Genomic DNA, 23,714 nt, shown 5'->3' with positions numbered 1-23,714 from the left:
TAATTGTTGTAACGTGTAATCTCAATAAAATTGTAACTTTCATCGTGATTTTTTGAATTATATTTACGCACATTTCATACATAGAAAAAATGCAAAAAAAAATTTGTGGACGAACCGCCGAACCGGAACCGGCGGTTCAGGCCGAAAACCGGCGGTTTTGAACCGCCCCGTAAACCGGCGGTTTTTTTAACCGGAACCGCCGGGACCCTTGGCGGGCCGGTTCTGGTTCATGGGAAACGTGAACCGTGAACTGCCGGTTCATGAACCGGAACCGGCGGTTCCTGAACCGTGTGCAAGCCTAATGGGGGGCATCTTGCTCGTCCACCAGGTAAGGACGGTAGCTACCCGGAATTTGAGAACCTTGGGTTAGAGGAGGGGCGAGAATTCCGTTTTCGGACTAGGGAACCATTTGCGGTTCCAACCACGGGAGTCGGAGGGGTGATCGCCGGAGCCGGATATTTTTTTTTGCAAGAGTGGAGTGAAAGATTGAGAATTGATGAGAGAATTTAGATGAGAATTGTATAGTGTGGTGTAAAATTTTTTGTGTGGAAATGATGGTATTTATAGATGAAAAATGTGAATTTTGGGGAAAAATTGAAAAATAAATTAAAAGTGGTGAGAAAAGGTAATAATTTATTGGGAAGTGGGAAAATAATTTTTTTTATTTAAAAATGATTTTTAAATTAAAATTCGAATTTAAAAAAATAAAAAATGCCAACGGCTTGGTGTGCGCCACGTCGCCCTGCTCAGCGGCACGGACGTGCTCGATGTATCGAGCAGCGTCGTGCCGTCGGCAAGAGCGCAGCGGCGGACGTGGCGCTGTCGCGCCGTCGGCACGGTCGCCGTCCGTCCCAGCAATCACCATTGGGGATGCTCTTACTTTCAAAATATTATACTCCCTTCGTCTCATTTCAAGCGATTGATTTCTTTTTTACCGTTGTTTTTACGAAGATGGTAATAAATAATTAAAGTGGAAAGAAAGTAAAGTAAGAGAGATAATAATATAGAAGAGATTTGTATTTAAATTATTCTTTTATTTATTTTATTTTCTTTTGACTTTAACTATTTATATTATTTTTCTCAAACATACGATGAAAAACAGTAAATCACTTGAGATAACAACGGAGGGAGTAGATAATTATTGCATTATGATGTTTACTCATTTTCTATACTTTGCTTTTTTATATTTTTTGGATTGAAATGCCTAAATTCACATTTTTTTACTTTTCTTGACCAACTTTTAGACTACACATATTCTGCTTATTTACACAATTTAACTTACTATTCCTTCTCTCACTATTTAACATTGAAAAGGGATGAAACAAACATCTTGCAAAGTAAGCAGTTTTGAATGGTCTGAAGAATGTAGATTATCGGATTGTTTGTAATGCAAATTGTTTTTACAGTATTAGGAAATCTTTAGAGGTTTGGTAGAGATGCGCGAATTTGTACTTTGGTATAATGCACTCACTCCGTCCCAACTAAATTGATATAAAACTTTTCATTACCGAGATTAAGAAATTGCGTTGAAAACTAGGAGAAATGAATAAAATAGAAGATATAAAGAGAGAGTAAGTAGGTGATGTAATTAAGTAAGAGCATCCACAATGGAGGCTAGCGGATAGGCTAGCCGATCCGCTAGCCCCCATTGCGACAATTTAGGCTAGCCGATCGGCGAGCTCTAGCCGATTCGCGGGCGCTAGCCGATCCGCTAGCCGCCATTGCGGGCTCAGAATCGGCTAGCCGATTTTTTTTTTATGTAATTTTTTTTATAATTTACTTTTTTTAATTTAAATAAAATTAAGAGCATCCATAATGGAGGCTAGCGGATAGGCTAGCCGATCGCGGGCGCTGGCCGATCCGCTAGCCCCCATTGTCCAGTTGCTTATCCTGATGATGTGGCAGGAGGAGTTTTTAGTGCTGCTGATGTGGCAGGAGGAGTTTGTGGCTAGGCTATGGTTGGACTATTTCTATTGTGGATGCTCTAATTGGATGTTTTGATTTTTGTTAAAAAGTGAAATGACTCAACTTAGTTGGATATCCCAAAAATGTATACGACTTAACTTAGTTGAGAGACACATGGGTTTTAAGAGTCTCCAACTTGAATGTGTAGTGACGAGCATAAGCAGTCCTCCACGTGAAAAACTTCTTCGCATTCAACAAGCAACAGTGACTTTTGGAGATTTCTGCCGATTTTTTATTAAGATTCATGTTTAGAATTTGAGGAGAAATTGGTAGATTAAGATTCATGATTTTGATGAATTTGGAGTTGAATTAGTAGTAGAATTTAGGATTCATGTTGGATGAGTAGAATTTAGGGTTCATGTTGAATTAGCGGAATTAAGCAGTTAGGATTTATGTATTTTGTGCAATATATTGGGTAATTAGTAATTGCTTTTAATAAAGAATAATTAAAACTGCTTGTGATTCTAAACCTGTTACTGTTTTTTTTTGGTTGAAACTCTTGTTTATAACTGAATGAAGATTGCATTGGAGATGACTAAGGGTGCTTCGCATTCTTCAATATCATTTCTTGGTTAAGGTTAGGATAATGTTGTAATGTTGCAGCCTGTAGATTTCATTTTTGCCAAAATACTCATAAAAAGCATTATTGCAGGTAGATTGTGCATTTTCACCTTGTGGTGAAACATTTCTTCTTTGTGGTGATTATTGAAACTATTCTAAACTTTTAATTAGTTTGAGTATTTGTCAAGAAACATTTCTTCTTTGTGGTGATTATTGAAATCCACATCCCTTGGTCCTTGATGCTATACTATTGTACTCCTTAATATGTGAAAAATGGGAAGGCAGAACAGACGCATTGGGCTTGAGCTTCTCTATTTTAGAGCATCAGCAGTGGCGCAGAATTCCCGGTGGAATTCTCAAAAACACCTTCTGCCACATCATACGGACTTCCCACTGCACTGCCACGTCATAAGGACTTCCCACTGCACAGTGGCGGACATCTCGAAGGACTTCCCACAATTAAAAAAAAACCACAAATTCACAAATTAAACAATTTCCGGAATTAAACAATTTACGGAATTAAAATTTCGACACAAATAGGGAAAAAATTCCATTAAATAAAAAATTTCCATTAAATAAAATTTCCGGACGTCCGTGGGAGTCAACGCAATGGCGGACGTCCGCACGCCCGTCGCGACGGAATTCCGCGTAACGCCACGGAACTACGGTGTCCTCGGCGGAATTCCGTATCCGTGCATACCATGCACAATGGCGGACGTCCGCCACAAAATTTCGGCACGCCGGTCAGAATTCCGCCGGGACGAGTACCATTGCTAATGCTCTTACATTTAAAAATGGACGGAAGAAGTGTGATATTTTTCAATTCAAAATAGAGAAAGAAAAGAAGAGAAAACGTGTGCAGTCATAGATGAGTGGGTAAAGAAAAGTATTCCCTCCGTCTCGGATAATTTGTCTTATTTTTCCATTTTGATCCGTCTCATTTCACTTTTATCGTTTTTTGTAGTAGATCTCATATTCCACTAATTCATTTCTACTCACATTTTATTATAAAACTAATATATAAAAGTATGACTCGCATTTCACTAACTTTTTTAACTCACTTTTCATTACATTTCTTAAAACTTATGCTCGGTCAAAATGAGACGAATTATCCGGAACGGAGGGAGTATAAAAATGGCCCCAATGACTTGGAATGCAAAAGTAAATAATAATGAGCAAACATCAAAATCTAGAGATCACCCATTATATTATTAAAGTCTAAAGACCACAATGGTGCAAACCTCGAAGTCCATGGCTATTTAGCTAATTTACTCATAAATAAATTTATAGAGCTATATCTTTGTTTTTAAAAATTTTAATTGTTTTGGACGATTTAAAAAAAATAAAATACGAATTTAGATCTAGATTTTATAACGACAACAAAGAAGACTTCAACTAATTTAGATATCTTTCTCTATCTGCCTCGGCTAATTGAATATTCGTATCTATATTTTATTTGTTGATTTTTTTGTTACTATATTTTTCAATATATCACACAGGCGAAAGAAGATTTTAATTTTTTGTATGCAATAAATGTGAATTAATCAAATCTCACCACTCTCCTTTCCCAAGTAAAAGGAGGGAAATCAAGCAAGCAAGCCATGCAAATTGGCAGAAACGTTTCTTTCAAATTAAATTGTGATTTAAAGACTCAAATCCCCAAATAATCTCAAGTTCTCAACTTGGGATGAAAAAACTACTTAACTTAATGTCTGTATCAATAAGCTTGTTATTCTTGACTATTCCATGCCTAATAACCACAAAATAGAATTGATCTTTCGCCTCTAATTTCAGTCAAACAATGTTCATCTAATCCAGCAATAACATTATGGCCAAATCACACAAGAAAGACTCCACAGATTGAAACAAATAAATAGTATTCAAATTCATCGACGAGCCTCTGAGTAATGGTGCATCATTTACCATCGAGTCCCATTTTGGAAGATAGCCAGGCACAAACCTCATCCATTTCCTCTGGAATTGTATAGTGACCAAGCCTGTAAAATACATTTGGTAACTATCAAATGAACCAATGGGACAAAAGGCTTAGTTGTAGCAGAAGATGGCTTACGTAGCATAGGATTTAAAAGTGACATCTCGAAATCCAGTAGAAGTTACCTTCTCCGCGGACTTCTCACCAAATTTATAAGCAACTACGTCATCCCCTGCAATGATATCTTCCGGTATAAATTAAAAATGTAACTGTGTAGAGACATTGTTAAACCTTATATTAACACATGCGTTACGTAGATTCACTGGTGTGTACAGAAATCGAATCTGAGTAGTTCACACCAGTAAATCTGATACTATATCTTCATGGTCCATCAAATTCCATGTATTACCATAGGACATACGCGCGCGCGTACACACACACACACACACCTTTGCCATGACAAAGCAGAATGGGTAAGGATGCAGCACGTCCAGAAGCCTCAGCCACACCTTCTAATTTGGAACTCAGAGTCCTGCCAAAGTTCATGGAAATATATCATTTTATAATAATATTTCACCATTTTGACAATGAAGAGGATATTGTTTGGAACAAACTTTGCGCATGGAAGCCAACCGCTCAATCCAACAACAGCACTTATATTTTGGGAGAACTGGTTGCCATTCTCAAATTTCCCTCGAGCAAAACAAGTAGCACAGTATAGGGAGGTTGCCGCACCCATACTGAAGCCTCCAACACCTAGTTTTACTGTGAAAACCAATTTTGAACTAGGTGAGTTAGTTGAAAATATTTTTCAAAGAAAGAGGTGCACATCCCCCAACTTCTAACGAGAAAAACTAAATATATAAGCACACTGTGGCCTGTGCATAAAGATACTGCCAAATAATGTCTTGCAAGAAAAATGATCTCTTTCTACACAAGGGACATTCGAAATTATCATTCCTAATGTGTCGAAAGAGCAAATGAAAATTTAAAGAATGCAACAGTATAGTAACGTGCCCTCGCAATTGGGTTTAAAGAATGCAACAGTATAGAATGCATCCACTGATGAAGGAGTTATTGTCTGTCATAATATTGCACAGCCAACCTCCAGCTTCTCCTGGGATCATTGTGCAGTTCAGCACAAGTGGGTTTATTGATCCATGTTGCTTAAAATGATTTTCAGTTCTTTGATCTTTTGCGTGTTCTTCCACTCGGAAAATTTCTCATGTCCGCAAGCAAAAATACTACCCCCACGGTCAGAACAATTTTTTTTTAGCCGGAGTAGAGGACATTCCATCCACATATTCTGCAGATTCCTTTCAAGGTTATTTTTAGTTATTGATTAATTGTTCAATTATTTATTTTTGTTGGGAGTCTAGGAGATAGGTTTATCTGTTAGAGTTGAATTCAAGTTGGGAGTCTACAGTAGTTCTTATAAATAGTGCCTTGCCTTGTGTTCTTAAACTGAACCGTTCAGAATTACTATAGAGATTTCAGCTTATTGTTGTGGCCTTTACGAAGAAGTGGCCTCTTAGTATTAGGAGGAGTGTTATCTTTTATTTTATTTTATTTTTCTTTTTGTTCTTTTTGTTTCTATCGTTCATCCCTTTCCCTCCTTTCCCATTCTTCTGTTATTTTTTAGTAGCAACTTTTATGAACTAGCATACTTCAAGGAAAGGCATACAGATGAGTTACTTTTTGTTCAGGCACTGAGAGATGCATAATATATACCATAGATAAAAAAAACCAAAAAATATATGCATGCATAACTCTATTTAAGTGCAATGATAAAAAAAAGTGGAGGAGATCAAGTAAATTTGCAGTTGCAGTGGGTCAAGCATAAACATGCCCTAATCAGAAGCAAAATCATCATATCAACCAAAGTAGAAAGCTCACTATCAGCAGGTTCATTAGCCAATAAGCTTGCAACATATGTTGCTGAAGCTTCCAAACCATGTACATCATCATTAGCATTTTCTGAAAGGTCATTCACATCAAACCCTGTAAGATGGGAACCATATATCGTATCTTTCAGCATTTTAAATGAGGAAAAATCTGAAATACACTAGACTACATACAGAAAACAGGTAGGTAGGCACATCAAAGGAATCATGAAATATCTACATAAATATGTTTTTGAAATCACATGCTTACAGGTAGTGATGAGTTAGAGTAACTAGGATGCATCTGCTTGTACTAATAGTCAACTATCCACAGGCTCCAATCCATAACTAAAAAGGAGGAATAAAGAAACCAACAGTTCTATCTGGTCGCAAGGAAACCAGCCACTTACCTATGAACTAGAGAGGCTAGTATAAAGCCCTGAAATGGTGACCATAAACAAGTAATATGCCTTTAGCAAAGAGCCAATTACTAAAGCTTCTTATCTTGCATACGATATTTAGAATTATAATTTATAATGTCTTGACCTTTGATCTTCCAGTTGCCAAATTCACATTAAGCCTAATAACTAACTCAATGTTATGATGAGATATATAAACTTGTACCTCTTAACTTGAGTTGTTGTGTCTTTCTTATCAAAGATTACTTCCAATTGGACGGTGAGAATATTTTTTAGCACATTAAATATATGTAATATAAATAAGTGCAACAGTTCTCCGTGTATTGCTGAAAGTTTCTTATAATATTTTTAACACATGCGTGGCTTGTGGAGTTCATTGTTTTATTTTCTGAGCCTAGAGTTTGCAGGAGTCCTTAGTAGTCCAGATCAGGCAATATAACAATACCAACCATTTTCCATTCAAGTAAATTAGAGAGTTTATCTGACTTATCTGATCTCTATCATTTCTAGAAACAGCCCAAACCAGTAACCTGTCTGCAGATTGAATGGTACATGGCATCTAAAATACTTAGTTAAGAAACTGCATTTGGTGCTATAAGCGTATAACTTTATCATAAGACATGTATCATCATGTGCTATAACTTTATTGCATTTGGTGCCTGACATCTCAGACTTAATCGTGAATCAAAACTATACTCGTATAAAATTCATTCCAAGAAATCATAACGAGCCCATTTAAAATTTTAGATTTACAAAAACTCATGCCCAAAGCACTTTAGACAATTTGTGAAGGGGTGAAGCAGGTTATGATAGTTTATCACAAACTTACAAGCAGTTGATGGAAAGCCTCCAAATAAAGTTACTGGTCGTTGAGGAGCAGTTGGGCAGATCCACTTTATCTGCACATTGTTGCTAACTCTGTTAGATAAAATTATCCCACCAACGGTCATTAGAAGTGAACACATTATATCTGACAGTCTGACTGAGTTGAAAACACAAAAGTTTTTAAGAACTTTTTTATATGTAATACCCATCCTTACATTTGGAAGTGGAAGGGTTTCCAGGAGAGTAGACCAGCTGCAAGAGACATCAAACCAAAGAGGATTATATCAAACACGTGTATAACACTAAGACAATCCTAAAACCAAATTCAGTTAAGCTGAGAGAAACAGCCACAGATTACCTATTGCCGTTGTCACCAAGGCCATGCAGCCACACTATGGTCGCTTGGTGTTTACCTTTCGGCCTGACCACATATGTCCGTCCAAAGTCGAAAGTTCTCCCAGCAGCTGCAACAGATTTATGTTAATTTCCATACACACCAAAGTAAAAATAATGTCACACTACAAAAGATAGTTAAACTGATGAGATCAATTTAATAATAGCATCAAATCCTTTGTAAAGAAAAGACAAAAAATCAAAGATCAAAGTTGCAGGATAAGAGGTTTCGAGAAAAATGTGGAGCTAGATTAAATAAAATTTGGCAATGACAATTAGGATAAGGCAAGTAACAAAAATGTTGTTTGTTTATCCTTTTTTCCTTTTCAGCCGATGCCTGGAAGAAATAAACCAAGACTAACCAGAAGGCGCAGCGGAAGGGGCAGTGAAGCTCATGTTCCTCCCGAAAAATGAATAAAGCAGCTTACTGCTGCGAGAGAGAATCGCACCTGCAAACATAATGCGGCAGCTTTACACATACATTTCCTGGCTAAAATAGTAAATTACTCGAAAATGTATTGCTCAATTTTCCTCAGTAATCAACCAATTGGTGAATGAAATAGGGGATGTGAGCCGTACATTTCAGAATCAGAGATGCTAAAATGAGAATAATTAGAGAAAAGCGCAGAATATGTGATAGACCGATAGGAGAAATTGCAGAAGAGAAGCAGTGGAGAGAGATTGGGATTTGTAGAGGAAGAAGATTGATTGGGGATAAATTGATCGAATACCTGAAGAGCTCGTGATGCTGAGAGTAGTTGTTGCTGCTCTGTAAATTGTCAACAACTAAACTAAGCACATCACACAACATCAACATAGGTTTATATTTCTTATTTACTAGTATAATTTTTATTAATATGTTGAGAGAGAGAGAGAGAGAGAGAGAGAGAGAGAGAGAGAGAGAGAGAGAGAGAGAGAGAGAGAGAGAGAGAGAGAGAGAGAGAGAGAGAGAGAGAGAGAGAGAGAGATATAAGAGAATAGAGAGAGATATAGATTCGCTCTCTCTCTCTCTCTCTCTCTCTTCTCTCTCTCTCTCTCTCCTCTCTCTTCTCTCTCTCTCTCTCTCTTCTCATCTCGCTCTCTCCTCTCTCCTCTGCTCTCTCTCTCTCTCTCTCTCTCTCTCTCTCTCGGCTCTCTCTCTCTCTCTCCTCTATCTCTCTCTCTCTCTCTCTCTGCTCTCCTCTCTTCTCTCCTCTCTAGAGAGAGAGAGAGAGAGATTCTCTAGTTTTTCTAATGACGAGACGAGACGAGGTATTAACAAAATCATTGAAAATAATAAATTGCTTTTTCGCTTTAATTAATAATTTTGGCCGACTACTCAATATTGGGCCTATCCAAGTCTAACATGTTTACCAATAATATTAGGGCAATTGCTAAAATAAACAAAAGGTTAATAATGATCAATTACACACTTTAAAAAATTGTTGATTATACTGTAATTTGATATTTTTTTCTCTATTGTCCCATTAATTAACTACTCCCTCCGTTTAGTGATAGCAAAGGTGTTTCTTTTGAGAAAATATTCAGTGGTCTAGACACACCACGTGGCATGATGACGTGGTGTGTCCCACTAATTAGAAATTGACAAATAGGAGTAGTAGAAATATAGAAATTGAGCTATATAAGGTGTCTAGTTCTGAAATAAACTTTTGAAAATTTTAAAAACTTTTCAAATCATAATATTTATACTATATTTCATCTTTTTTTACTAGTATTATTTATTCAGATCATTCTAGGTGATTTATTTAAAATTTGATGAGACTATTCTCTCTCTCTCTCTTTAAAAAAATATTTATGGAGTAGATATATATACATATGGAACGTATAAGTATCCCAAAAATTACAATACTCTAACTTAAAGTTACTATTTTTTTTCATTTTGTATCTGTACATGAAAAAAAATCAAAAATAAAAATATAATGATAAACTAAATCACATTTAATCATGTTAGTACTATAGGCACGGAATTAAAAATATTTGTATAATTTTATTTTACCAATGCACAAAATAAACAAATTCCTTAGTATTATATGTATCTCAAATAATCACAATACATTAACTTAAGTTTACTAATTTATCATTTTGTATTTATATATTAAAAAATTACAAATAAAAATATAATACTGTAAACTAAATCATAATTAACCACATTAGTACTATTGGCATGAAATAAAAATATTTATATAATTTGATTTTCCCATTATACAAATTAAAAATACTTATATAAATTAGTTTATAATGATGTGAATGGATGATGAAAATAAAGATGAAATATATTATTATATATGTGTGTATTAATAGTTTATATTGTAATTTGAAAAGTTTTTAAAATTTTCAAAAGTTTATTCCATTTATAAGAACTAGATGCTTTATATAGCTTAATTTCTATATTTCTACTACTCCTATTTGTCAACTTCTAATTAGTGAGACATACCACGTCATCATGCCACGTGGTGTATCTAGACCACTGAATATTTTCTCGTTTCTTTTCGGCACACAGTTTAAGAAACATTGTGTTAAGTGAGTTAAGTAAAGGAAGAATAAAGCAGGAAATGAAAAGATAGATAGATAGATAAAAAGAGAATAAAGTAAGAAAAAAGAAATGTGTTGAATTTTACTAGAAAAAGTAATGACTCTACTATTATGGAATGTATCAAAATCGAGGGAGTATAAGTTTAGATTAACATATTTTGACTTCCAAATTATTTATAAGTTTCTCTCACATTTAAATTAATGAGACATATGAGAAAAATGACAAATATAATTGACTATTTTTTAAAGTTATGGGACTGGCATAAATTTGATTACATTCATATTTTTTTTTTGGCAAATTATCAAAAAATATTTGTAAAGATTTTTTTGAAAAAGTATATTTGTGGACGAAAATTGGATTACTTCCTCCATCTCAAGGTAATTGAGTCATTTTTCTTTTTAGGTTGTTCCAAGGTAGTTGAGTCATTTCATTTTTTAGAAAATACTTTATCTTCTCTTTTATTTTATTTTCTCTCTTACTTTACTCTCTCTGTTTTAACTTTTAATACATAAATTTCTTAAATCCGGTGCCCAAAAGAAATGCAGCAACTACATTGGAACTAGTGGCGGATCCAGGGGGCAGGAGGGGGCGACCGTCCCTCCCCGACGATCCGCTACCATGGACCCGGACGAGATTTTTCCATTGTCGCCCCCTCCGATAGATTCCGACGTCGCCCCTTCCCCTCTATTAGCTTCTGATAAATTTTATTTTACCTCTTCCGTTTAGGATCCTGGACCATTGGGAACGAAGGGAGGAAGTAGTAACAATGTATCTATGCCATATACTCCTATACCTTTGTTCTATAATTAAAATTCATATTTGGCAAAACATATTCATATATCTTTGTACTTCGATTGTTAGTTTCAGTAGTTAGAATTTTTTTATTGTAGCTAGAAAACATTAATATAACATAAATATTAAAAAAAATCCAGATTCGAACCAAAAATTAATTAATAGTCAAATATGTTTACATATAACATCTCATTATTCATCGAAGAGTTTCTATTTTTATTATTATAATCCTACAAAATAGCTTATTAAAATCAAATAGTAAAAAATTTATTCTCTCTGCGGCATTAAAGATGAAGCAGGGAACAACGTCCAAACAATATACACTATTTTGCTCTCTGCATTTTCATTTTGCTTCGAAAAAGGAGGAACTTGCTAGAAGCTCAATATTTCGTCCATTTTACTCTCTGCGCCACCAGTTGTTGTTCTGAAAATAAGGTGAGGAAGGAGCCTTCTTTCAATAGGTTGTTATCAAGTGTGTGTTTTTTTATTTCTCTTATGTCCATTGTCCAAATTGCAATCAAAATGCAACTAATTAGAATGCACTCAACATCTTCTATGAAATTTGGAATGTTGTTCCTACTTCTAAATGAGATTCAAGGCTGCATTGATGAGATTATAAATTGCACAACATAAAAAATATAGACAAATTGAATATTGTGAACAAGAAATTTCATAGGAGAAATGCTCATGACGACTACCTAGAGAATTTATTTAATGAGGTTCGTGTATAACTAAGGTGTAATAATGTTTGATTAATTATCAAGTATTTTGTACTATGTATTGAGGAAAATATGAAACATGGATTTCATTTTGTAAATCAGATATGATGTGGAGTTTATTTTTAATACTTTCTTTGTCCCAAGATGCATTAAATTCTGTGTCCAACCAAAAATGTATATATTTGTGGAACTGGGGAGAGTATAAGAGTGTAAGATAGGGGTGTGTTATGGTGACACCATAGTTAAAATGACAACTTGACAATTTTACAAGCGATTTGCTATGCATAAGCAAGTAATTTACGATACATAGGCAAGCAACTCGTCATATGATTCCAAGCAATATGTGATATCACTACAAAAAACTCACAGTTTACCGGTAAAAATTAGTAGCAAATATAGTATGTTGCTATTAGTAGTGGATTGGCGGCTAAATGTTCACTAGTAATTTTACGAGTGGAATTAGTAGCAAATTTATGATGGATTTTGACTCTTCGATCACACGTCATAATTAGCAGTGTATATAGCAACGGATTGATGGTCACTGGTAAGTAGCAACAAACAAATGTCGATATATTGTTTCAAGCAATCTGTGATACGAATAATATTGCAGCGGATTGATATTCACTAGTAAGTAGCAACAGACAACAGACAATCTAAGCAAGCAATATGCATATATAGGCAAGCAACTCGATATATTGTTTCAAGCAATCTGTGATACGAAATAAGAGATAATCAAGCAATCCGCGATAATATCCAAGCAAACATGTCATATGGCAGGCTAAGATTGAATCTGCTCCTAAATCTAAGGGTCCTCATTGATGGTAGGATGTTATTTTAATACAATCCTTGTAAGATATGTATATTATTCATCTATTTGACTATTTTTATAATTACGAAATATTGTCGACACGTTTTGTTTAGTACTCCCTCCGTTCACCAATACAAGGGTACATTTGACCAGACACGAATTATAAGAAATGTAGTAGAAAGCGGGTTGAAATGGTTAGTGGAAGGTGAATCCTACTTATATATATTAGTTTTATAATGAAATGTGAGTGAGATAAAGTTAGCGGCAATCGAGAAGTTTATTAGTGGACGAATGAAAATGGCAAAACGGGAAGTCTATTGGTGGAAGGATGGAGTAATTATTGCGAGTGTGAATGTAAGACAATTCACATCACTGTTTGAGTATTGAACGAGCATAAACAAAATTCTAGAACGACCACTTTTTTTGTAAAATATAATATACACTGTACACACTAACAATATGCTTTCAACATAGAATGAAAAATTATCATTTCTAGAACGATTCCTTGGTTGAACGCTTGTTTAGACCAAATCCAAAAATAAAGAAATAATGGAAGTTAATTATACTCCCTCCTTAGTAGAAGTAGTAGTAAATTAATTGTAAGAATTATAAGATTCAAATAGTTAGCACTCCATCTATGAATGATTAAATATGAAACCGTGTTCCCAAGAAAAGTAGACGCACACTTTAATTTCCCCAAAGCAATATTCTTTCCTTGTACATATATATTGGCTTATTTTATTGGCTACAACACGCATTTACACACATATATATAGTCTGAATTTCCGAAGCATGAAAATTATATTTCACAACAATTTAGAGAAAAGAAATCAAAGGTAGTAATAGAGAGGCAGGGGCAACCTGGTTGAACACAATAAAAAAATGGCTAACACTAAGAGTTTGGTATTGTTTGGATGGTTAGCCGCCGCGGCCGTATTGAGCGGTTGCACTGCCGATACGTACACGGTGGGAGACGACCTCGGATGGACGAGACCGCCTCTTGGAGAAGTAGCCTACCAGACATGGGCTAGGGTTAAGGATTTTGACGTCGGAGATACCATAAGTGAGTATAGTAGTAAATAAGTTTGCATTTCTTCAATTAACTTAATTAGCTGCTACACAACCTTTCTTTGCAACACACTGTGTCACGAAAGTTTTATAATATTTTACAAATTAAAATATATCCTTCTATAGTTTCTAAAATAAATTTATGATAAATATAATAGTCATATCAACGTACTCCCTCCGTCCCATAATAAATGTCACACTTTCCTTTTTAGTTTGTCCCTCAAAAGATGTCACATTTCTTTTTTTGAAAAAAGCTCACACACACATTAATTTAAATATATTATTTTCTCTTTTCACCTAACACACAAAACAACTTCTCCTAAAATCTCGTGTCATTCTCCAAGTATGCCATTTATTATGGGAAGAAGGGAGTATAATATATCATACAGTATTACATTACGCTACCATATTCTTACATTTGTGCCGTGTTTTGTGTAACCCGTTATCATTAATATTAATATTTTTATTATTAACTACTTTAGTTTTTAATTTACTATTTATGTTTTAGTTGAGTATTAGTTTTAAATTTTGGAGGATTAGACTTTACATAGGTATTGTATAGTGTAAAATTAATTTTTTTCTCATGTAATATCGTTATCATGTCACATTAATACGAATTATATCATATTTCTACTGTATTCATGTCTAGGTTTTCCAGTATTATTCATATTTGATATTATCATGTGTGATCATCTCGACATAATAACGATTAACGAGACCACACATGTTACATGTTTTTACATGAATGAATTGGATCTTGGGCATAGATTTTTTTAGTTTTTTTTTAGGTATACGCACACACCATAGATACTCCCTTAAAATCAAACAGTAGATCATCACACATTAATCATCCATTTCAGGATATCCCAAAATAAAATAATTTCCAATCTTCTATTCATGTTCTGATACAGACTCAATGTCCCGCATCGGTTGTGAGAACAATTGGTGTGAACAGGCTAATCTATTGGACTGAGTTCTCCTGTTTAGTCTGTATATCTTCCCAATTATTCATAACCTTTATACTAATTTGAAAAAAATAAATACAGCATTCAGTTGGAGTGGGACACACAATGTAGCCCAAGTGACAAAAGATGGTTATGACAATTGCAATGCGACAAGCAACTTGTTGATAGGCCAAGTTCAGACAGTAAGCCCATACAACTTCTTGATCAACTCAACTGACCCTTACTATTTCATTTGCACCGTCCCCGACCACTGCGCCAACGGCCAGAAGGTTACCGTCCAAGTCCGGTCCTGGAACGCGGCAGCACCCTCGGCTGCCTTCTCTTCTGCCTTCTTCGCCATCGCTGCCTCCACTTTCATCTTTGCATCTCTTTTCTATTAAGATATTTTTATGTTATTAATTTTTCATACAACATTTTGTAATTTGAATCATGTTTTATAGTATCTATTGATTGTGTTGTTCAAAATCTAATCTTTAATAAAATTGCATTTTTAGTCTATTTATTAATTAAATAAATAAAGTTATGATTCCACACGATTAAGAGATTAGACAAAGCTCATGCCAGATAACACAACAATTGAGAATTCGTGAATGACGTTATTAACTTATTAAATTACAACTAGAACTAATTCATGTAATTCATTTTTCTCCAATGATTCTCAATATTATTACATCAACACACCGCCTAAACAAATGCAAAGAGCAGCTGGATTTCAAATATTCTCACCATTCTTAGTTCTTACATTCTCAGTTCTTACATTCTCGGATGAGTTTGGAGAAGGCCAGGTGTGTAAAATTGAAAAAAAAAACTCCTTATAGTTTGAAACAACGACTAATCAGAAGATTTAGTGATGCAATGAAGAAATATGGACTCTTAAAAGAGTAGTTCTAATCATCGACAAAGCAAAGTGATATTGTGACATGTTTAATCATTGAGTGAACTACACTAATAGTCCCTGAACTTGTCGAAAAATGCATCAATGATCCCTAAAAAATTTTAACAGTATCATTTTTGATACGATAAGACTAAAGTAACCCTAGGCACCACTAGTTTTAATATTTATTGTTTGGGGCATTTTGAACCTTTCTATTCTCCCTTTATTTTTATTTTTATTTTTTTTCCATAATCATTTTCTTTTAAAAACTCAATTAAACCCTCATTTAAATAATATTTGATGCTTTATGATTGCAAAAATTTTAATAAGAAACCAAATGTTTAATTTATGCTTTATACCCAAATGTTTAAATAAGAAACCAAATGTTTATAATTAAATATTATTTAATATACAGCTCTATTAATTTGTATGTTTGCGAAGAAAAAATTAAATCTAATAGCAATATTTTTTTAATAAAAATATTAAAGGGAACTATAGAAAATTAAACTTGAATTTTTAAAATTTGAGAAGAAAAATATAATATAGTGAACTATAGTAATTTTTTATTTAAAAAATGTTACTCCCTATAGTTAAGTGAAAAATAAATATTTTAATTACGTTAATTAAAATATGTATAGTGAAAAATATTTTTTAAGTATAATAATTAAAATTTAAGTGAATTATATTTAGCGTAAATTAAAGCGAACTCTTGCAAGTAACATTTTTTACTAAAAATATTAAAGTAAACTATAGTACTTTTTTATTATAAAGTTTAATCTATACGTTATTCAAGTAATTATTTAAAAAAATCAATTGAATTAATTCAAAAGATGCTTTTGTATATGTCCAAAAAAATTGCATGATTGAAGAGGTACCAAAACTGTAATTTCTAGATACCAAAAATTTCCTCCATGGCATTTAGGAGATTTTTCAAATGCAGAGGGGTATAAAAGACCGACAGGTACCAAAAATGTAATTTCTAGGGACAAAAAGGCTATAAATTTTTTTTATGGACTATTAGTGCATTTTTCGACAAGATCAGAGACTATTAATGTAGTTCACTCTTAATCATTTATGTGGAGTATAATTATTACAGAAAATGATGTTGGTGAGATTGAGAGCTTGAAATTAATCTATTTGTCCGATTTGAAATTAAGGATCTTGGAGCAATGAAGGGAGTAGTATTTAAAAGGAACCATTGGACATGGAGTTTTGTTTGAAAAGATGGACATTTAGAGATACACAACTTTACATATATAGATTAGGTTGACAATCGAGTGGATAGAACTATAGTTAGTTATGTTACCTTTGTTGGAGATAATCTAGTCATTAGGAAGAGCAAGAAGCAGAAGGTGTTTGACCTTTCAAGCTGAGAAATAGAGTTTAAAAGAGTGAAGAGTGGTTTAGTGGAAGTGTTTGTGGTTGCGCAACCTATTGCTTGAGATCAGCTTTCCACCTTTAGAGAATTGTCGTTAGTTCTGTGACAATAATGATGCAATATATATCTAAAAACTTAGTTCAGCTAGATCGAGGAAAAGATTGATGCTAGAATCGTAAAATTGTCATCTGTTCGATTTGAACACTAATTAGAAAATATTTTGACAAAGACTACAAATTTCAAGAACTTTGCAAATTGCTGTGATTTTTGGGGTGTAATTTAAGTTCACTAAACAAGTTTTAATTCCCAAAAAACACTACTTCTACAAGTATACAGACGTGCAATGTAGTACAAAGGATATCGAATCTACAGGGATGAGGATAATTGCTAAAACTATTAAATCTAACTAAAAGCGATAAATTTGTAGTTTAAAAGGTTTGGACAAACGACTCAAGCAAAAAGGTCGAGAAAGTAACTTGAGATTAACACAATAAAGAAACTACTCCTAATTTGGTTCAGGTTGCTTTTTCACATGGCTTCTATTTCCTAATTATTTTTCCAATATTTTTAGGGATCGTGTTGATTTTACACTCGCTCACGGCTGATCACTGATCGAGGAATTGTACACCTACGATATGTTGATTACGTCTCCTAGGCTTTACTCACTAACCTATCACCCCTACAAGACTCATAGTTGGCTTTAGATTAGCTTCTAACACGATCCAACACAATATCCACCCCCGGTTTATCACCTAATCGGTTCTAACTCGAAGGTTCCTTATCTTTGTTTGCTCCTTATTCTAAGTTAAAGAGACAATAGAATTAAGACAATTCTCAAATTAAGTTTACATGCTCAACTCAACAAGGGTAAGAATAATCACCAAAGATAAGAACTAAAAAGCTAAGGAAATCATAAATATTCAATTAAAGAAGTTCATATTCAGCAACCCTAGGAGTAATCCCAAGCTCTAGCCACCCATGGTGGTCACAATAACAAGGAAACAAGCTAAAGATACCATGGGGGACAAGGCTTGGGTGGATGAAGCTTCAATCTTGCTATCAAAGTGTGGCTTCCAAGCTCCAATTCTCTCTCAAAAAACGTTCTAGCCTCCAAAAATTACTTTGGGAGTCGTGCCCTAGCTATTTAGATAGTTAGGGCTCAAAAAAAGGCCCAGTTACCTTTGCCCGGTCAGGCATTTTTTTGCTCAAAAATCACCGGGCAAGGCGTGTTTTCTGTATCGCGATATACATGCAAAACGCCCGGTCGGGTAATTTTCGCTCGGGCTATAATCTAGATGGGTTAATAATCTAGATGAAACATAAATTTTAGGGCGGGCTTCCTCGGGCTATAAAAATAACACGGGTCATTTAGTAAAATTAATACAAATACTAAATGCACCTAAAAAAGTATCTGTAATTTAGTGTAACATAGCCAAACGCACGTAGCATTTAGTTTCAACTAAAATGCACAATGGAACTTCATATAATGTCGGCCAAAGGGCTGAGATCCGCAGAAAGTTGTGATGGGGAGACAAATAATATAAACACTTTCTAATGACATGGAAAATTGTTTTCTAATAAATACATGTAACATTAGAAAATAATTGAAAATGATTAAATAAAAATATTGAATTGTCACTGAATAATATAGGTACATATCTACTAATTCATTTCACTCATATTTTATTTAAAGCTAATACTAATAGGACTTAGAGTGATCATAATAGGGCCGCCGCAACGGCCGTAATGTGGTGTGGCTGCGACGCAGCGGCCTATTGTAAGCCGGCAAAGCGCAGTGAAGGTGGTGGAAGCGTTGGGTTCTCGGCTATGCCGGGATGGAGGGCCTATTGTGAGGCGTTGCTCCTCCGCCGGGAGTCAATTTCGATTTTTTTTAATTCTTTAATTTTTATCTATAAAATACCTATTCCCAATTCATTTTTTAATTCCATTACAATCTATTTATTTTTGTACAATTAATTTTGTTATAGTCCAATTAAAATCTACCAACAATTAAAAATAATGTGATTTGTGCCTTTGGCATTGATGCACAAGTTTTTGTTGCTGAATCATGACTGTGATAACTAGGCAGACAATTTTTTTTTTGGTTGTGACATGGCCATGCCACTAATGTGGACACTCTTATATTCCATTAACCTTTATTAACTGACTTATTTTAGCATTTCTTAAAATTCTTGTTAAAAAAAATAAGAATCCTAATAATAATGGAGGGAGTAGGTACTGAAAAACCAGAGCACAAATGGCATTTTTCAAGTCTCCTTATTTTGTTTTTCATCATCATCTCCTTTTTAATGGGATAAGACATCGCATTTTATGGAGTGAAGAAAGTGATTTGCGCTCCACCTCCTTTTAGCAACTGTGGTGATATAGTGATATCTCTTTATTCAATTTTTTTAAAAAAAATACTTAGCATCCTTTCACAAGTATGCCACACATTTTTATATACTTCCTCCATTCTACTAAAGTATGAAACATTTGCACCTTCTTAAAAAATCTAGTACCCCTTCATCCTATAGAATAGAAGCATTCTCCTTTTCCATCTGTTCCATAAAATAAAAAAAAAAGCACCATCTGTTCCATAAAATAAAAAAAGCACATTTTCATGTTCTCAAACTCATTACTCATATATATCAATTTATTTACTCATTTACAACTTTTCTATCTACTAACACTATTTTAACTACTATTCTCATCATCTCTTTACTTTACCAATTATGCAATAATTCACGTACCATTCCAAATATATCTATTTTTGTGGGAACGAGAGAGTATTAATCATTAGCAAAAAGAGATTAATGAGCACAGTGTACATCGTGTTGAAAATGAAAATTAAATAAAAAAATCATGACTTTTTCATAGTTAAACCGAGTAGTAATGTTTCTCGAAACTTGGATTTTCATAAAATTCCTAAATACAAGAATTTGATCTTAACATTCTTTTGGAAATACCCAACATCCACTTTACCAACCCAGATTTACAGTCTTGGACTCAAACATGGAAAAAGAAAAAATCATAATGGCTAGTAACTTTTGTGGCTATTAAATTACACAAACAAAGGCCTCAAATATAATACTCCAGAATAATAAATGGAGGCTTCATGTACTCAATTTTTTGCTGCTTTTCTTCTCAACCAGAAAAAAACAGCAGGGGATCAAGCTCAAATAAATGTACTGATTTAATAAGTACAAAGGGCACAGTATTGAATATTCATTGCTGGTCCAAGCAAACAGAAAAAAGGAGTAATGCACTGAGCCAATATAGGACTTTATTAATCTGTAACACAATTTTTAAGGAGTTTAGTTTTCTGAATTTAACAAAATTTGAAGGTCAAAAGGTTGGTTGCTTTCACTTTCTCCTTTGCCAAAAACATCATGGCCTGAAAAGCTTCAGCTACACATGACATATAAAAGCAAGAAATCCACCAAGTTCCAAATTATTGCTGTGACAAATAAGACTTTTCCTCCTTTTTTCAGATGGAAAGAGCAGTTATAAGCCACCTTTTAACATGATGAAATCACACTACAGAAGAAGCCAGCAATAAATTTACCTCAGTAGTTTGCTAATGTGACAAACTATGTCAATTAAACTCTTCAGCCATCCAAGAATTCAACCCGCCCGGCCAAGGCGTGTACCTACAATGCTTCGACAAGGCATCATCAGAGGAAGGCCCAGATGCAACCCCTTTTCATTGCTTCGTAGCATCAGATTTCCTAGACACAGTAATATAGCTCGTGAGTATACAACAATGAAGACGGTTTTTACACTCTCCCGAGGCTGCTGAGGTACCCTTCTGCTTTCTCTAGAACAAATCCTCGAGGACGTTCTTTACCCAACGAGCATAAACTCTCTCCACATAGTTAAAGAAACCAGCAATTGAAACACAAATCATGATTAATAATGCTAAAGTTTACAGTGTAACAAGTTATTTATTGTTCAATCATGAATTGACTAGCAAACTTCATAGCCTTTACTCAAATAGCACTATCAATAAGAATAACTTGTGCTACATAAGTATAATTGAATACGCAGTTATGCTTACTATTAGCTGCTGTCATAATATAAATGCTTATAAATGGAATATGAACCCTAGAATTAGGACTGCTGCATAATGATAAAAAAACAGTATCTTACTATTTCTCTTAAAGCATGTGATTCATCGTTACCGTAGGACCTCCAATACAGGACAGGTCACTTAACTTTTAAGAACGCCTTCTGAAACATTCCTCGCAAGAACTTGGACAGAGAAGTCACATAAAGGACTGCAACTGCGTATAAAAATATAGATGCAATCTACAATTTTTTTTTCGATTTTCTTTTGAAAACATATAATTTCGCAATACAAACAATGAGAAATGCAAATTTCTACATACCAGGTCTTCTTATTTGACCAACAAAATGGTTAGCTGAATCCTGTGACCAGAAAAATTGATCATTTCCTAAATCTCCACTAACCGATAGCCTACGCTTCCTAGAAACTAAATCCGCATTCTGACTCTCACTCTCTTCGTTCCGCTTACTTCTATTCAACCACGTTGTGTTATGAGCAGGCTCCATAGGAAAGAAAGGGAACTCCTTATCCACGGGAAGGCCTTCATATGAAGATAGCCTTCGACCAAGTGTATCAGTAACGAAACCAGATCCCTTTTCCCTGCTCGAATTCGAATCAGAAAATAGTCCCAACCTCAGGGACAAGTCAAAGCCGGCCTGAGGCCCCTTCCCTTTGCTATCCTTGGAAGCAACATCACATGTCTGCTTCCCAAAAACCTTATCTTCGCCATACGGGAATAGATTCTGTAAGCAACCAACTTCGGCAGCAGGTTCAGCAGGTGATGAAAACACCGGCACACCAATAATTACAGAATCCGACTTTTGAGCTTCGTGAAATCCCAACTGACGAGCCTCGGGTTTGAAAGTCATCCCATAGTACAAGGGGTACACCGAGCTTCTACTAAGCGAAGCATTACTATTGCTAATACAATGAAGCTTCTTCGTCTCAAACGAAGAAGCAATGTGGTGCTGGTTAGTACTGTTGGGTATGACTCGCTTGCTAGAATCCCAAACTAAACGGGACGAATCCACATGTTGGGGCATCTTCAGCATCGAGCTACTGGTGGCTTGGGTGGGTGGAAAATCAAGATTCCGTTCACTAACATTGTCATTCAGGAACCTCGGAGACAAGCTATTGGTGCATTCTTCATACGACGGTCTGAGGTAAGTCCTCGGATTGTTGTGCCTTTGGCTCCTCGATGCCCTCACCGGTACACACCCTAGGTTAAGTGCAGCTGAAAAAACACAATTCCATTCCACATAGCAAGATTAAAACCATAGCAAACTAGCTAGAAGATTACAATGATGAAATAAAACCAAATAATGAGACAAAAGACGCACACCTTCAACACAGGGCGGCAGAAGCTCCCCAGTCTCCGTGCTCTCGTCTTTCCTAATAATCGTGTCGACGGCATCATTCACTCGGTCCCATAACGTCTCAACATTCGAGTATTCAGCCTAGAAACACAATCAGTAAACACCAATTATAGCAAAATTGAGCTCAATTGAAAATTGGGGAAAGGGCAAAACCTCAGAATTGGCTTTGGAGTAGATGATTTCCTCGGCTTTCAAGACCACAACAGGGAGCTTCTCTTGCCATTCTTTGTTCTTTTTAGTAGCAGCGGAGTGATTATCGTGTACAAGTCTACTCAAGAAGAGATTTTTAGCAAGAGCTTGAGCAAAATTCACCCAAATTGAGGAAATCCAGTACCTGAAAATCTGTTGGATGACGAGGCCTCTCATGGGCTGGTGCCTTTCACTGTGCCAAGCTCTGCGCACGCACTCGTACGGTCTGGGACCTGGGCGGGGCATCTTGTTCAGCTAGACCAAATATCAAACAGTTGGCGCAATCAACGAAGCAGAAGAAGAAAAGCGAATTTGGGGAAGAAGGGAGGGAGAGATACAATACAATGTTGGCGGAGGAGTATGAGCTTGAGAGAGAGGAGAGAGAGATGCTGCGCTTTTTAGCATTTGGTTTTTTCTTTACAAGCAATAAATGGTTTTGGCGATGGAAGAGTGGGGCTGTTTGATTTGGATATTGCTCTACGGCCCTAGCCGGAATCCGCCGTTGGAACTGGCGAACCGCCGGTTCACGGTTCAATAAGCCCTCGACCCTGAACCGGTCCGCCTGAACCGCGAACCCGCCGGATGGTTCAAACCGTCGGTTCCGGTTCCGGTTCATGAACCGGCGGGCCCGAACCGGCGGTCAACCGCCGGGCTGGTTCGGTTTGTGCATGCTTAATTGCTCCCCACATCCTACAACCTTCCCATTTTTCAGAACTATATACTCTTTTCATCTTTTATTTTTGGTATTTGATTTAGCACGTATTTTAAGAAATATAATCTCTTTGTTCCATTTAAGATACTGACTTTTTTTTTTGGTTCGTCTCAATCAAGATAACTCCTTAATAAAAATAAAACACTTTCACCTATACTTTATTCTCTCTCTTATTTTATTATTTTCACTCAACACACAAAATAAATTTGCATAGAATCTTGTGCCGTCCAAGGAATGAGTCATCTTCCTTGGGAC

General features: G+C 35.2%; 3 protein-coding genes across 7 annotated transcripts; 1 reads left to right on the top strand and 2 right to left on the bottom strand.

The window, feature by feature from the left end:
* Nucleotides 1-4,190: 4,190 nt before the first annotated feature.
* LOC121750566 (acyl-protein thioesterase 2-like) lies at nucleotides 4,191-8,848 on the bottom strand. 3 transcript variants are annotated; one of them, XM_042145124.1, is made up of 10 exons: nucleotides 8,711-8,848; nucleotides 8,342-8,428; nucleotides 7,945-8,050; nucleotides 7,802-7,838; nucleotides 7,591-7,660; nucleotides 6,356-6,460; nucleotides 5,074-5,224; nucleotides 4,909-4,991; nucleotides 4,598-4,691; nucleotides 4,191-4,523 (listed from the first exon to the last, which is right to left on the bottom strand). In XM_042145124.1, exons 2-10 carry the CDS (start codon nucleotides 8,373-8,375, stop codon nucleotides 4,442-4,444), a joined length of 762 nt encoding a protein of 253 aa, XP_042001058.1. In that variant the 5' UTR covers nucleotides 8,376-8,428; nucleotides 8,711-8,848; the 3' UTR covers nucleotides 4,191-4,441. The 3 variants fall into 3 exon arrangements, with proteins under 3 accessions (XP_042001058.1, XP_042001060.1, XP_042001059.1); XM_042145126.1 differs by having other exon boundaries at nucleotides 4,645-4,691; XM_042145125.1 differs by lacking the exon at nucleotides 8,711-8,848 and adding an exon at nucleotides 8,559-8,702.
* A 4,807-nt stretch (nucleotides 8,849-13,655) lies between these two features.
* Nucleotides 13,656-15,362, top strand: LOC121751238 (umecyanin-like). The gene is made up of 2 exons (XM_042145947.1): nucleotides 13,656-13,894; nucleotides 14,946-15,362. Exons 1-2 carry the CDS (start codon nucleotides 13,714-13,716, stop codon nucleotides 15,242-15,244), a joined length of 480 nt encoding a protein of 159 aa, XP_042001881.1. The 5' UTR covers nucleotides 13,656-13,713; the 3' UTR covers nucleotides 15,245-15,362.
* A 4,872-nt stretch (nucleotides 15,363-20,234) lies between these two features.
* LOC121753212 lies at nucleotides 20,235-23,183 on the bottom strand. Of its 3 annotated transcripts, none has more exons than XR_006040361.1 (5): nucleotides 22,712-23,183; nucleotides 22,525-22,639; nucleotides 21,505-22,416; nucleotides 20,682-21,399; nucleotides 20,235-20,597 (listed from the first exon to the last, which is right to left on the bottom strand). XR_006040361.1 is itself a non-coding variant. In XM_042148419.1 (5 exons), the coding sequence occupies exons 1-5, from the start codon at nucleotides 22,991-22,993 to the stop codon at nucleotides 21,323-21,325; spliced, it is 1,320 nt and encodes a 439-aa protein (XP_042004353.1). In that variant the 5' UTR covers nucleotides 22,994-23,182; the 3' UTR covers nucleotides 20,235-21,322. The 3 variants fall into 3 exon arrangements, 2 of the variants coding, with proteins under 2 accessions (XP_042004353.1, XP_042004352.1); XM_042148419.1 differs by having other exon boundaries at nucleotides 20,235-21,399; nucleotides 22,712-22,826; nucleotides 22,893-23,182; XM_042148418.1 differs by having other exon boundaries at nucleotides 20,235-21,399; nucleotides 22,712-23,002; nucleotides 23,086-23,169.
* Nucleotides 23,184-23,714: the final 531 nt, after the last annotated feature.

Source organism: Salvia splendens, chromosome 10, assembly GCF_004379255.2.
Source record: "Salvia splendens isolate huo1 chromosome 10, SspV2, whole genome shotgun sequence".
Lineage (NCBI taxonomy): Eukaryota > Viridiplantae > Streptophyta > Magnoliopsida > Lamiales > Lamiaceae > Salvia > Salvia splendens.
The sequence above is the reverse complement of the archived record's forward strand: the minus strand, read 5'-3'. Positions and strand labels throughout refer to the sequence as shown.

What these genes read in the sequence shown, in the direction of transcription:
- LOC121750566 (XM_042145124.1), bottom strand. Translation starts at nt 8,375, where the DNA reads ATGAGCTTCACTGCCCCTTCCGCTGCGCCTTCTG. An exon ending in GGCTAATGAACCTGCTGATA is followed by an intron (nt 5,225 to 6,355) that starts GTGAGCTTTCTA and finishes TGGTTTTCACAG; the next exon opens with TAAAACTAGGTGTTGGAGGC. An exon ending in ACTTTTAAATCCTATGCTAC is followed by an intron (nt 4,524 to 4,597) that starts GTAAGCCATCTT and finishes TGTATTTTACAG; the next exon opens with GCTTGGTCACTATACAATTC.
- LOC121751238 (XM_042145947.1), top strand. Translation starts at nt 13,714, where the DNA reads ATGGCTAACACTAAGAGTTTGGTATTGTTTGGATGGTTAGCCGCCGCG. An exon ending in TGACGTCGGAGATACCATAA is followed by an intron (nt 13,895 to 14,945) that starts GTGAGTATAGTA and finishes AAATAAATACAG; the next exon opens with CATTCAGTTGGAGTGGGACA.
- LOC121753212 (XM_042148418.1), bottom strand. Translation starts at nt 22,993, where the DNA reads ATGCCCCGCCCAGGTCCCAGACCGTACGAGTGCGTGCGCAGAGCTTGG. An exon ending in TCTGCCGCCCTGTGTTGAAG is followed by an intron (nt 22,417 to 22,524) that starts GTGTGCGTCTTT and finishes GTGTTTTTTCAG; the next exon opens with CTGCACTTAACCTAGGGTGT. An exon ending in TGGTCAAATAAGAAGACCTG is followed by an intron (nt 21,400 to 21,504) that starts GTATGTAGAAAT and finishes TTTTATACGCAG; the next exon opens with TTGCAGTCCTTTATGTGACT.